We start from the raw sequence: 11,169 nt of genomic DNA, 5'->3' as shown, positions 1-11,169 counted from the left end.
GAGTCTTACCCCCATACATCATTCTTAAAGAGCAAAATCTACAGAAAGACTGGTTTGATAGACTTTCAGCTGGCTGGAGGCTTGATGTTAGTTCTAATGGCTAGACCACAGATAAGATAGAAATTAAATAGCTGACTAGATTATTTATTTCTGCTGCAAATTCATGAAGAGTTAACACTTATATACTTCTTATTCTGGATGAGCACAGCAGTTATCTTACCTCAGAATTTAACTATATCTGCAAGAAGAATAAGATTATTTCTCTGTACATATGTGAGGATTGTACATGTGGATCAGCGTGACAATGAATCTCTAGGAGGAATATACATGGAAAAGAGTATGTGAGATAAAAGATCTGTATTCTGGCAACTATGTATAACTTGTAAACAAGATTGCCACTAGCTTCCAGCAAGGGGTTTGCACAGTGACAGCCTTTTATGTGTGCTTGCAAGCATGTGACTTAGTGCCTTGCAAGGACACATGCAACTCCCAGCAGCTTGTGAGCTGAGGCCTCTGGCCTTCACAGATGCTGTTTGTCTGTGTAAGGGGTTCACAGTGAATCTTTACAACATACTATCATATTCATTCTATCTCTTGTAGTCTCTTGATGTAAGTGTTTTTGCAGTTTTGAAGTAAACATATAACAGTCTAGTTAAACAGTGAATGCAGCTTGAAATCAATATTATTAAAAAGGCAGATTTTCTGAATACTTATTCTACAGCATATACAGAGGTCTTCAAGACTCAGAATATTCAAAGTGACTTTATAGCTACTGGAATAGTTTTATTTAATCTAGATCAGGTTCTTCAGCAGCTGGATATTCAACTCTAAACTTCTACTTCTTCAGCTAGCTAATCTAGCAACTTGATGTTATTTTAGATCTTACAAACATCTCATAACCCCTGGTAATTGTATAGGCAGGTGGATAAGATCAAGAATCTTATAAAGCAGGGGCTTAAGAGCTCACCCCAAGATTTAGTAAAAGAATTTGATTAAATTATCAGGGCCTGCAAATATGAAATCATCAACACTATTATTATAAAGAAGCAATATCAGGATATATTTGCTGCAAATAAGAAAGAGAAACAAAAATATACAAGATCTAAGCACTGAATTTAATGTGAAGAAGATCTAACTAGAGAAGAGATTGCTGAGCTTGCCATTCCACCTGCTCAATCTGTTGAACAGTCAGTTGCTCAACTCTCTAAGCCTGCAGTCTCAGAGCCTGCATTATATTCACAGGCACCACTAAGATGTACAAACTACCATATTTTAGGCCATACAAGAAGAAGCTGCCCCAGTCCTATTGCAATGTAATTTAATTTATTTAGGGGTTGTTGAGTATTAGTATTTTGGGTTAAATTCTAGTTAGTTGAGATGCATTAATTTAATCTTTCACTTGCTTGCAGATTTTGCTTGCTTGTGGATTTCACTTGCTTGCAGATTATGTTACCCCACTAAAATTTGGTGGGGTAGCAGGTATCTCCTATTATTCAACAAACAGCCTGGCTTCTATCTTTTTCCAAATCTCTCCAAATTCAAAACATCAAATCTGCCCACCATGTCTTCCAGAGAAATCTCTCTTTATAATAAGCTTGTTACACAAATTCAAGCTCTTGCTTTAATCTCTTATGGAATTTCTATCTTAGATATTTCTTATACTCTTCAGATTTCTTCTTCTACTCTCTATAATATTCAAAAGTAAGCAAAAGACTGTGACTTTGATCTCAAGAATAATTCTTAAATTTCTCTTAGTTATGTGAAAGATACTTCTAGATCAGACTAGTTAAAGAAAATAAGTATCAAAGAAGCTGGAATTATTGTCTCTGTAACTAAAAGCTGCTTAGAAAGAGAGAAATCTACTAAGATTCTGGTATTTGAAGCTGGTATATTTTATTCAAGTATTTTGCAAATTCTTAAGAAACATAGCTTTGTTATTGTCAAATCAATTTGAAAATCAGATCTAACTAAATCTGCAAGGAAAAAAAGACTTAGATTCTGTCTTGCCTATAAGAACTAGACTCTAGAGAACTAAAAAAATATTATCTGAACTAATAAAATTTCTGTAGTTCTTGAGTATAGAAGAGAAGCAGTTTGTGTATAGAGAAGATTCTCAGAAGCTTATAATTCTATCTGTATATGCTGGTGATGGAAGAAGTTCTCAGATTTCATATTTTGAAGCTACTTTATGTATAAGAAGAAGAGACTCTGCCATATTTGAGAATCAGAGACTGTAGCAGCTAAATATCAAGCTTAAAAAAAATTGAATATCTTGAATATTAACTGTAAGATAAAGGTAAGAGAGAAATAAAAGCTTGTTAATAAAATTCATCATTTATAAATTCACCCAAACTGTGAAAGAAAGCTAACTTTCAAATTCACTGTGAAAACTGGCAAGCTTGTTCAACAAGACAAGAGAAGAGTTGATTAATATAGATATCAGAAGATGTTAAAATTCTATTATCTTACTATTGAATTCTCTAGCTAATCTGATACTTCTTTTATTTCAGAAGATTCTTCTTGCCAAATTATTCTCTTTTGTCAAGAAATGTCTTGAATTCTAATTTAATACTGTTGTTCTAGAAGATAAAGCTTCAGCACATATCTATTTTTATTAACAAGAGCTCTATAATATACACAAGATTAACTGCTTACTTTAGTCTGGCAATTTATCAGATTTAAATATAATTAAGCCTGCCTGAATGTGGCTCAAGTAATATATAACTACTAAAGATGCTCTATAAGAATCTAAGACTACTGAACATAAATAAAAGAAAGTCTGGAAAGAGTTATTACAAGCAAAGATTTAACAGTAGATTGAGTGGATTCTACATTATATTCAAGAGATTATATGCTTGAAAGAGGGTAATGAGTATAGAGAGAGTGGCTATAAGATATCTTGTGTATAAAAGAGTTAATGACTTAAGAGAAAGCTCTCTTAATAACAGAATCTTGGGATGGATTCTTGAGCAGCTGGTCTAGAGACTTTGAAAGCTGCTGAAGCTCTAGCTGCTCTATATAATTTGGGTAGAGAGAATCCTTGGGAGGATTTGGAACAGGATTCAGATGAGAGTAACTAGTCAATTTCAGGGGTACTTTGAGTTTCCTAGCAAATTTGGTGGGGTAGTAGGTATTTGTAAAACAGTATTGTCTGTATAAGCTTTCCGGGAACTTTTGTTCCACACCTCTGTATAGATTTTAAAATATATAGATCTTTTGCAATATTATTAGTAAAAATATCTCAAGGTACTAAATTGAAGACTTGAATTCAAGTAGCAAGAGAATAGAAGAAGTTATTTTCAAGCATAATAATAGATTCAATTTATAGGATATGTAGGATTCATTAGATTTGATAGATCTGAATGTTCAAATCCTGAGATGAGATGAAATGGCAGAGTAGTCTATTTGTTTTAATATTCACTAATTTGGTAAGAGATTTCTGTTCAACTACGCCACGCTTTACTTGTTTTTATAAAGACTTTTGTTCCACACCTTTATATTGAGTACATCTGCTGGTCAGAAACAAAATTTGGCAAACTGAACCCCACTAACATGCCAAATTATAGCTAAGCGAGAAAGGAATATCTGGTGACAGGCATCTCCTTTTCCCAATTTTTCAGTTGGCTATTGAAATTTCCACATGCTTAGAAGTTGAATCAACTATCCAGTGTTGCTTGGTGTCACAGCTTCCAAGATGCTTGTTGGTTTGTGTGGAGGTCATTGTCAACTTTCTCTATCTAAAGTAGTCTTGAAATCAGTTGAACTGACATATCCAGAATGTATTTAGGCATTTGTGCAGGGAAGCGCTCTGTGGCAAAATATCTTGTCCAAAAGCACAATTTCAGGATTCTTCAGTTAGCAACAGAGGCTTGCCAGCCTGCTCATTTTGATGCAGTAGATCAGCTACACCTTCAAAGTGGTGCCATGGCTGACACACCTGCTCAAGTGTTCCAATCGGCTGATGATTTAGTCCTTTTCATCACAGCCCGATGGCAGGAACACTGGGTAATCACAGATTTATCAAATGAGTCCCTTCTTGAAAAACTCCTTTTGCGACCCTTTTTCTTACTTGTCAGCATTGATGCTCCCATTACACTTCGTTGGCGCCGCTTTACAGATAGGTTTTGCTCCTACAACCCCACCATTTAATAACATTGAATTAATGGAAATATAGATGTTGGAGAAAGCAATTGGAACCTCCAGAACTTGAGAGGTTTGTGCTGCTGAATGACCAGCACCAGTATCAGCATAAAAATGGGGTGGTTTACGTGGACGCACATGCCCACATCCGATTATTCAACGCGTCATCATCGATACACGACCTGCATGCTGCTTTGGATGCTCTGGATATACTGAACCACCAACGGCTACGGCCAAGTTGGGACGAGTATTTTATGCAGCTAGCCTCTTTGGCGGCGCAAAGGAGCAATTGTATGAAACGGCGCGTTGGTTGTGTCCTTGTGAAGGATAGACGAGTCATGAGCACTGGCTACAATGGCACAGCACGAAATACTAGAAATTGCAATCAAGGAGGGTGTAAGTTGTGTGTTGCTGTGGCATATGTGCAAGCTAAGACTAACATCTGGTAGGCCCTAGGTGTAACCTTGTGCAAGGAACAGCACAAGCATTGTCCACCTGCCTCTGTTTGCACGCAGAAGAGAATGCCCTTTTAGAAGCTGGCCGCGAAAGGATAGGTGAAGGATGTATTCTATACTGCAATACGTGTGTATCTAATCCCGACTCGGACAACGTATTCCAGAATTAGCATACCTAACCTACCCTAACAGGTGTCCTTGCCTCACCTGCAGCGTCAAGATAGCGCAGCTGGGTATATCCGAGGTGGTGTATTCTCAAGCTTACGATATGGACAGAGAGGTTTGTTTGACCCTAAAGCAGCTTTGTGCATGGTGTACACGCCGATTAAATCTGCCATAGACTGCTGCTATTCTAGAAGAAGCTGGAGTAAAGCTTCGGCAATTCTCGCCGGTAAGTTACGCCTGATGAATTGGGAAAAGATTACGGTCATTGATTGCATATGACAGCCTTGCAATGGATTGATTGATATTAGATTCATGTTTAAGCAATCCTGCATCCAAGAATCCCCAGAGTAAAGACCCCTTGACTATCAATTATTGTTTGATATTTAATCAATATTTTGCAAACAACGTGCTTGTGAGCAGCCTGGGCAGGGTCAAATATCACCATCATCACCATCATTATTATTAGTATCATTTATCAACTCTTTTTCACAATACAATTAATTCTTGTTATATTTAATTAAAAAGCTCTTATTTTGATTCTTCTGATCTGAATTTTCAGATAGATTTATCTAGTAATTATTGAAATTTTTGGTTGGAAAAATAGCGCTAGTCTTATGTCTGCCAGCTAAGTTACTCATCTTCAATCTTCATAACTATAAGATTGTTTTTCATCTGCTATTATACTCCGTAGAATAAAGTACAAAGGACTTTGTATAAAATACTACATTTTGAAGCTATCATCTTATATTTTTAACTTTTCTTTGCATGTTGAATCTCGAAACTCGGTTGAATCTTGAAGTTGATGGTGGTGTGCAAAACTTTTGATCCCTGACTGTACTCCATATGGAGTAGCTTATCCGGACATCACACCAACACATTTGTCATTTTTATAGCTCCGATTTCACCCCATTGAGGGAAGTACAAAAAGGAAAAGATGGTCTCTAATTCCATCAACACGAAGCGCCTTTTGCGATCCCAGGACGGAGCCCTAAAATCGAAAAGCGAGTTGTCCATTTACTTTCCCAGGTATGAGCAGATATTGAGCTTGACGCCTGCTAAGGTTGGTGAGTTTTAGTCAATAAGTTCTTCCCATCTTTCACAAAAGTCGAACTGTCAAAATTTATCCATTACGCATACATGTAGTTGGTTGAAATGACTGATTTTCCAGAATACCTTTCTACCGAATCCAAAGTCAAACTCATTGACGACGTAACTCCATCCGAAATTGTGACACACCTTTCCTCCAAACTAGGATCATTGCACGAACAGGAAAGACTACTGTACAGAAACCCTATTCTCCCTGGAAGAAGGAACACGCCGTTTATCGACTTGCGCCAAGCCAAGCTCATCGAGGATCCCACGTTATCCCCCACTGCGAGTACCCAAGCAAGGGACCCTCTACTTAATGGAACATATTTCAAAGCTCACAGAAGGATCGAACGAAAAGAGACGCAACTCCGTAACATTGAAAAGGAGAGAGCTCAACATGAAAAGATACAAGTAGACCGTCTACTAAGCGCGTTACGTGGGGCAGACTGGCTTCGAGTAATGGGTGTTAGTGGTATTGCTGAGTCGGAGAAACACCTTTACGAGCCGAAACGAACCTACTTTATTATGGAGTTGGCGGCATTGCTGGACAAATTTAAAATTTGGAAACAGAAGGAAAAGAGACGGAAGCTAAAACAGCAGCTTCTTTCGACAAAGGAAAACGATGATGGGCATCCCGCAGACAACGTTCAAACAGCTAATCCAGATCAATATTGTCATAAAGTGAACGAATCCTCGAGAAATGAGGGAAACGACCCGTCAGGGACCGAAGATATCGACGCCTGGGCTGCGCATCAGCTTCATCAGGAAGCAATGTCAGCGTTACCCATCGATCACGTGAAGCCTGATTTCAAGCTGAGCCGGCCAGACAATGAGATTTCGTTGGCGAGATCTCAAAATGCAACGAGTCTCACCTCAACCCTGTTACTAAACGGGAAGCCGATTACGTTCGTTAACGACCACCATCCTGTAAGGTTTGTCTCTCCTAGTCGCCCGAGGCCCGCGTCGAGTAATGCATTCGGTCAGCCCATACCGGGGATATCGCGGAAAGTATTTCATCTGCCAAGATGTATTTTGACGGAAGAAGCTATCAGGGATTGCCTAAGGAGAAAGAGGAGGAGACGAAGGCGGGAGAGGCTGAGAGCGACTTAACACGCAAAAGCGAAATTGTAGATTTACCCCGTGCTCCACAGTTAAACTGCTACAGCAGTTGAACCCTGATGACTAAGAGTCCTCCCAAGCTAAACCTAATTGGGCCTTTCATGTCTAACTACGGAGTACCTAGCCTACATAAACGCACATTGAAACGGAGATTGTTCTCGACCAGGCTTCGTTCTGTGACTTGACGCATGGGTATTGTCACCTCACCGTTGCGACACAAATGACCCTGGGAAATGGAACCAAAATTCACTAAAAGCAAAAGCTCAAGCCCTAAGAGCCCTACTTCACCATTGCCGCGCGAGGATTTCACTGAAGCTGTTGTTGATGGTAAACTTCGGCTCAGATTTTGTATTCGATAGACTGGTTCAGGGTGACTGACTTTATTTTCTAGATCCACCAAAGTTTGATCTAGAATCATACCTTTCAAATTATGAAGGTATGTACCACTCTACCCATGATCAGGCTCTAAATGCGGGCCTTGGGGAGTGTACGTGGTAAATATGCGTGCATACATTTGTTAACTCACATTCTTACATCCATTAGGAAGGACGAGATTTACCCGCCTTTACTTTATCGGCACACGCTCCAGTTATTTAGCTACCGAAGCGTTAAAACTAGCCTTAGTGGAAGCTCGGAGTGGAAAGGATGTAAAGAACTATCAAAAGGCGTTGGAAGCCCTGGTCAAAGTAGCGCCTTCGGAAACCGACACTACCCTTGATAAAATCTGGGTTGAACAAACACTAAAAAGCGTGAAGGCCGATACAGACAGACTAGAGCATGAGTTGAAGGGGTATAAAAACAATCTTATCAAGGAAAGCATCCGAGTAAGTCAAGTTTGGGCATTTTCTGGTTAAGGTCGTGACGCTAATGAGTTTTATTCAGATGGGCAACGAAGATCTGGGGTATCATTATCACCAAATTGGTGACCTGAGTGCGGCATCTAAGGCTTACTCACGAATGCGAGATTACTGCACAACTACATCCCATGTTGCCTCGATGCTATTTAAGAATATCAATGTTGCAGTTGACCGCGGCGACTGGCTTGCGGTTCAGTCAAATGTCTATCGTCTTCGAAACCTTCAATTTAAACCAGAAGATGAAACTAAGAACAAAGCAAAGATGTGGGCATCCCTTGGTTTATCGCAGTTAGCGACCGGAGCTTATTTTGATGCCGCCATGAGTTTTGTGTCCACTGATCCCAACCTGGGCGATAATTATAAAGAGATAATATCTGCAAATGATATTGCTGTCTACGGTGGGCTCTGCGCAATGGCATCGATGGATCGATCTGATCTTGTCAGCTACGTGTTGGAAAATAAGTCATTCCGAAATTTCCTTGAATTGGAACCACATATTCGACGAGCAGTTTCCTACTTCTGTTCCTCGAAATTTCGGCCCTGTTTAGAGATCCTTGAGAGCTATCGCGGCGATTATCTCCTTGATATTTATCTACACAATCATGTACACCATCTCTACAGCCAGATCCGCACTAAGGCGATACTGCAATATATCGTGCCTTATAACCGAATCGCCCTAAGATCCATGGCAAATGTGTTCTCTCCAAAAGATATCATGACCAGGACGCAGAGAGTGACAGAAATTTGTTCCACATTTTTGTTGGAACTCCTCAGTCTCATTCAGGAAGGCATCCTTGATGCCCAAGTGGATTTGGAAAGAGACGTCTTGATAAGTAGACAGAAAACTATTCGATATGGAAATCATCAGGCAGCTCTTGATAGTCTATGTGACTACATGGACACTGCACATTTACATTTAGTTCACTTAAACATATTGCATGCTGGTTTGGATGTTCCAGACATTCAACAATGTACTTCTGATTCTCATTTTTTTAACAGCAGGTAGCTCTAATGCAAAAGATGTGAGACTTCTTAGCATTGTAAATTCATAATTTTTCATCATTTTAAATGAAGTAGTTGGCAATTCATACAAACTTCTCTATTATACAATATTTGGCCAGAATTATACTATGTTCTGTTATTTAATTAATGTTTCTGACTACTTTACAACTTTTACCTACAGCTTCAAAAAATTAAAATTAATCTTCCTTACAAAGTCAGCAATACCTTAAAAATAAAATAAGATATTTAAGTTAAATATTAACTAGCAGTTAGATAAGGGGATTTAAAGTAGGTGATTACTTAGATTACTATCTAGGCTGGTATTCAGGACTGGGACAGGATCCCATTTCCCATTGAACCTGGTCCTGGTCCCAAATTTAGAAACAGCTGGGATCCCAAATATGAAATCTCAGTCCCATGTCCCATCCCACTCAAGAGCTTGAGATCCTGTTCCCATCCCTATCCCAGAAATTATTTCCTGATCCCATTCTCAAATAGAAAATTATGTCCCACATCCCATTCCAGCAGAGATGGTAGACTCTCATTTCCCATTCCAGCCAGATCCATAGTGGGACTGGGATGGGATTAGGATTTCTGGTCCCATTGTATCAAATTTATAGAGAAGAGTCAAACTGATCAAATTTTGTGTGGACTGTTACCAAATTTTGTTACTTTTTTGATGAAAGTGGAACCCATAGAAAAATTAATTTGATTATCAAAAGAAACAAAGTATTAAAACTAACTAATGGCTGAAGCCAGCAAACAAACAGGAACTATCTAAATAACAAGTTAATCATCATCATTATTATCTTCATCATTATTATTGTCCTTCTTCTCCCTCTTCTTCTTCTTCTCTTACTTTTTCTTCTTCTTCTTCTTCTTCTTCTTCTTCTTCTTCTTCTCCTGCTTCTCCAGAACCAGCTTTGTGAACCAGACAGAGGCTCTAATATCTGTTATTTGATGGGTGGAGACCCTGATGGTGCTGGGGGGAGGCAGAAAGATGGTGAGGAGTAGTGATGGTGGTGATGGAGTGGTGGCAGTGGTAGTTGATGAGATGGGGGCAGCATGCAGGTGGTGGGTGGTGGCAGCAGGGGTGGGATAATCAGGCATATTAATTGGGCTGAAATAGTTTGACCTGATTTTGACACTGATGTCAAGAATGAGCTTCATATTATTGGTGTTGACTGTAATGTACTTATGGTGTGCCATTGTCATAACAGAGCCTATATTACTCAGTATAATTATTGGTGTTATTGCTAAGAGTGACTTACACTCAAACAGAGTGCACAAGATTACTTCAGCTGTCTTCTGAAGTGACTTAATAATAGTATATTGCCAGTGATATTTATGTTCTTGGTGACAGAACAAAGTAATTTCCTGAATCAATTACTGAAATGAGACTACTAGCAAGATTAGCTTGATAGAGCTCTGGAAGTGATGGATTTCCTTAATGGCATCTATTTTCACCAATTAGTATCAAGACTGTTATCAAAAATTATTACTTTTTGACATATGAGTGCTGGTCTTCTAATTTTGAATGGAGGAGTGAGGGCAGGGATTCTCCTGATTAAAGTTAGCCAGGTCAACATCTTTATTAGCTTTATATCAATTACTCTTCTTCAGGGCCCATTCTTTTAATGTGGTCTTGTGCTGCTCCTCTCCAGTTGTGTGAAATAAATGTGCATAAGAAAAACTAACATCTTGTCAGTAAACAATGTGTGCCAGAGCAGTATTCTGCAAGCACTCATCTCTTAACATGACTCATTTTGTCACAGTATATGTTTGTTGTACATGCAGATGTTGAAGTGCAGTAAATAAAAAGATGGTTGGGGGGGAGGAATCATCAACATTAGCTCTAAAGAGAAAGAAGAAGAAGAGAAAGAGAAAGAGAAGAGAAGAGAGACTAATCTGATGTTATTATTCTGTAGCCAGCATAGCAACAATGTGTTGATCTTGCCTATAGCAACATGCCTGTAGAATGTAAACAATGTGTATAGTAATCATTCTACAGTACTTGGTTAATACACTTTATAATCCCATTATTCTGTAGTCAGCATAGCAACAATGTGTTGAGCTTGCCTATAGCAATGTGCCTGTAGAATGTAAACAATATGTATAGTAATCATTCTATACAAGTACTTGGTCAATATACTCTATAATCTTATTATTCTGTAGCCAGTAATTCAACTCATTGCATATAATTGTGAAGATGGGGCCAAAACAATATTCAATAAGAGAGAAGACCTGTGCAGTACAGGAGCACTGTCAGGTCTTGAAAGACCATCAAAAAGACATATTCAAGACAGAAGAGGTGAATTGCAAGACATGCTATAATGTGCTGA

The 11,169-nt window shown here is 38.7% G+C and overlaps 3 protein-coding genes across 3 annotated transcripts; all 3 read left to right on the top strand.

Annotated features, from left to right (window-relative positions):
• The first annotated feature begins 3,498 nt into the window (after positions 1-3,498).
• Positions 3,499-5,253, top strand: DCD1 (Deoxycytidine monophosphate (dCMP) deaminase). Its single transcript, XM_066124225.1, has 7 exons — positions 3,499-3,716; positions 3,788-4,121; positions 4,175-4,536; positions 4,590-4,722; positions 4,788-4,875; positions 4,936-4,986; positions 5,043-5,253. Exons 1-7 carry the CDS (start codon positions 3,695-3,697, stop codon positions 5,109-5,111), a joined length of 1,059 nt encoding a protein of 352 aa, XP_065980304.1. The 5' UTR covers positions 3,499-3,694; the 3' UTR covers positions 5,112-5,253.
• A 441-nt stretch (positions 5,254-5,694) lies between these two features.
• D8B26_003670 (uncharacterized protein) lies at positions 5,695-7,054 on the top strand (the record flags this gene model as incomplete). Its single annotated transcript, XM_003070313.2, has 2 exons — positions 5,695-5,824; positions 5,929-7,054. The coding sequence occupies 2 exons, from the start codon at positions 5,695-5,697 to the stop codon at positions 6,957-6,959; spliced, it is 1,161 nt and encodes a 386-aa protein (XP_003070359.2). The 3' UTR covers positions 6,960-7,054.
• Positions 7,055-7,201: 147 nt separating this feature from the next.
• D8B26_003669 (uncharacterized protein) lies at positions 7,202-8,831 on the top strand (the record flags this gene model as incomplete). The annotated part of the gene is made up of 4 exons (XM_003070314.2): positions 7,202-7,295; positions 7,360-7,404; positions 7,512-7,792; positions 7,851-8,831. The coding sequence occupies 4 exons, from the start codon at positions 7,202-7,204 to the stop codon at positions 8,829-8,831; spliced, it is 1,401 nt and encodes a 466-aa protein (XP_003070360.2).
• Positions 8,832-11,169: the final 2,338 nt, after the last annotated feature.

Source organism: Coccidioides posadasii, chromosome 2 (genome assembly GCF_018416015.2).
Source record: "Coccidioides posadasii str. Silveira chromosome 2, complete sequence".
In the NCBI taxonomy this organism is placed as follows: domain Eukaryota; kingdom Fungi; phylum Ascomycota; class Eurotiomycetes; order Onygenales; family Onygenaceae; genus Coccidioides; species Coccidioides posadasii.
Note: the sequence above shows the minus strand (reverse complement) of the source record. Positions and strands in the feature narration are given on the sequence as shown.

Bases quoted from the DNA above. Each gene is read 5' to 3' on its own strand.
- DCD1 (XM_066124225.1), top strand. From the start codon at position 3,695: ATGCTTGTTGGTTTGTGTGGAG. The intron at 4,122-4,174 runs GTTTTGCTCCTA...ATGGAAATATAG, and splicing joins TGGCGCCGCTTTACAGATAG to ATGTTGGAGAAAGCAATTGG. The intron at 4,876-4,935 runs GTTTGTTTGACC...AATCTGCCATAG, and splicing joins CTTACGATATGGACAGAGAG to ACTGCTGCTATTCTAGAAGA.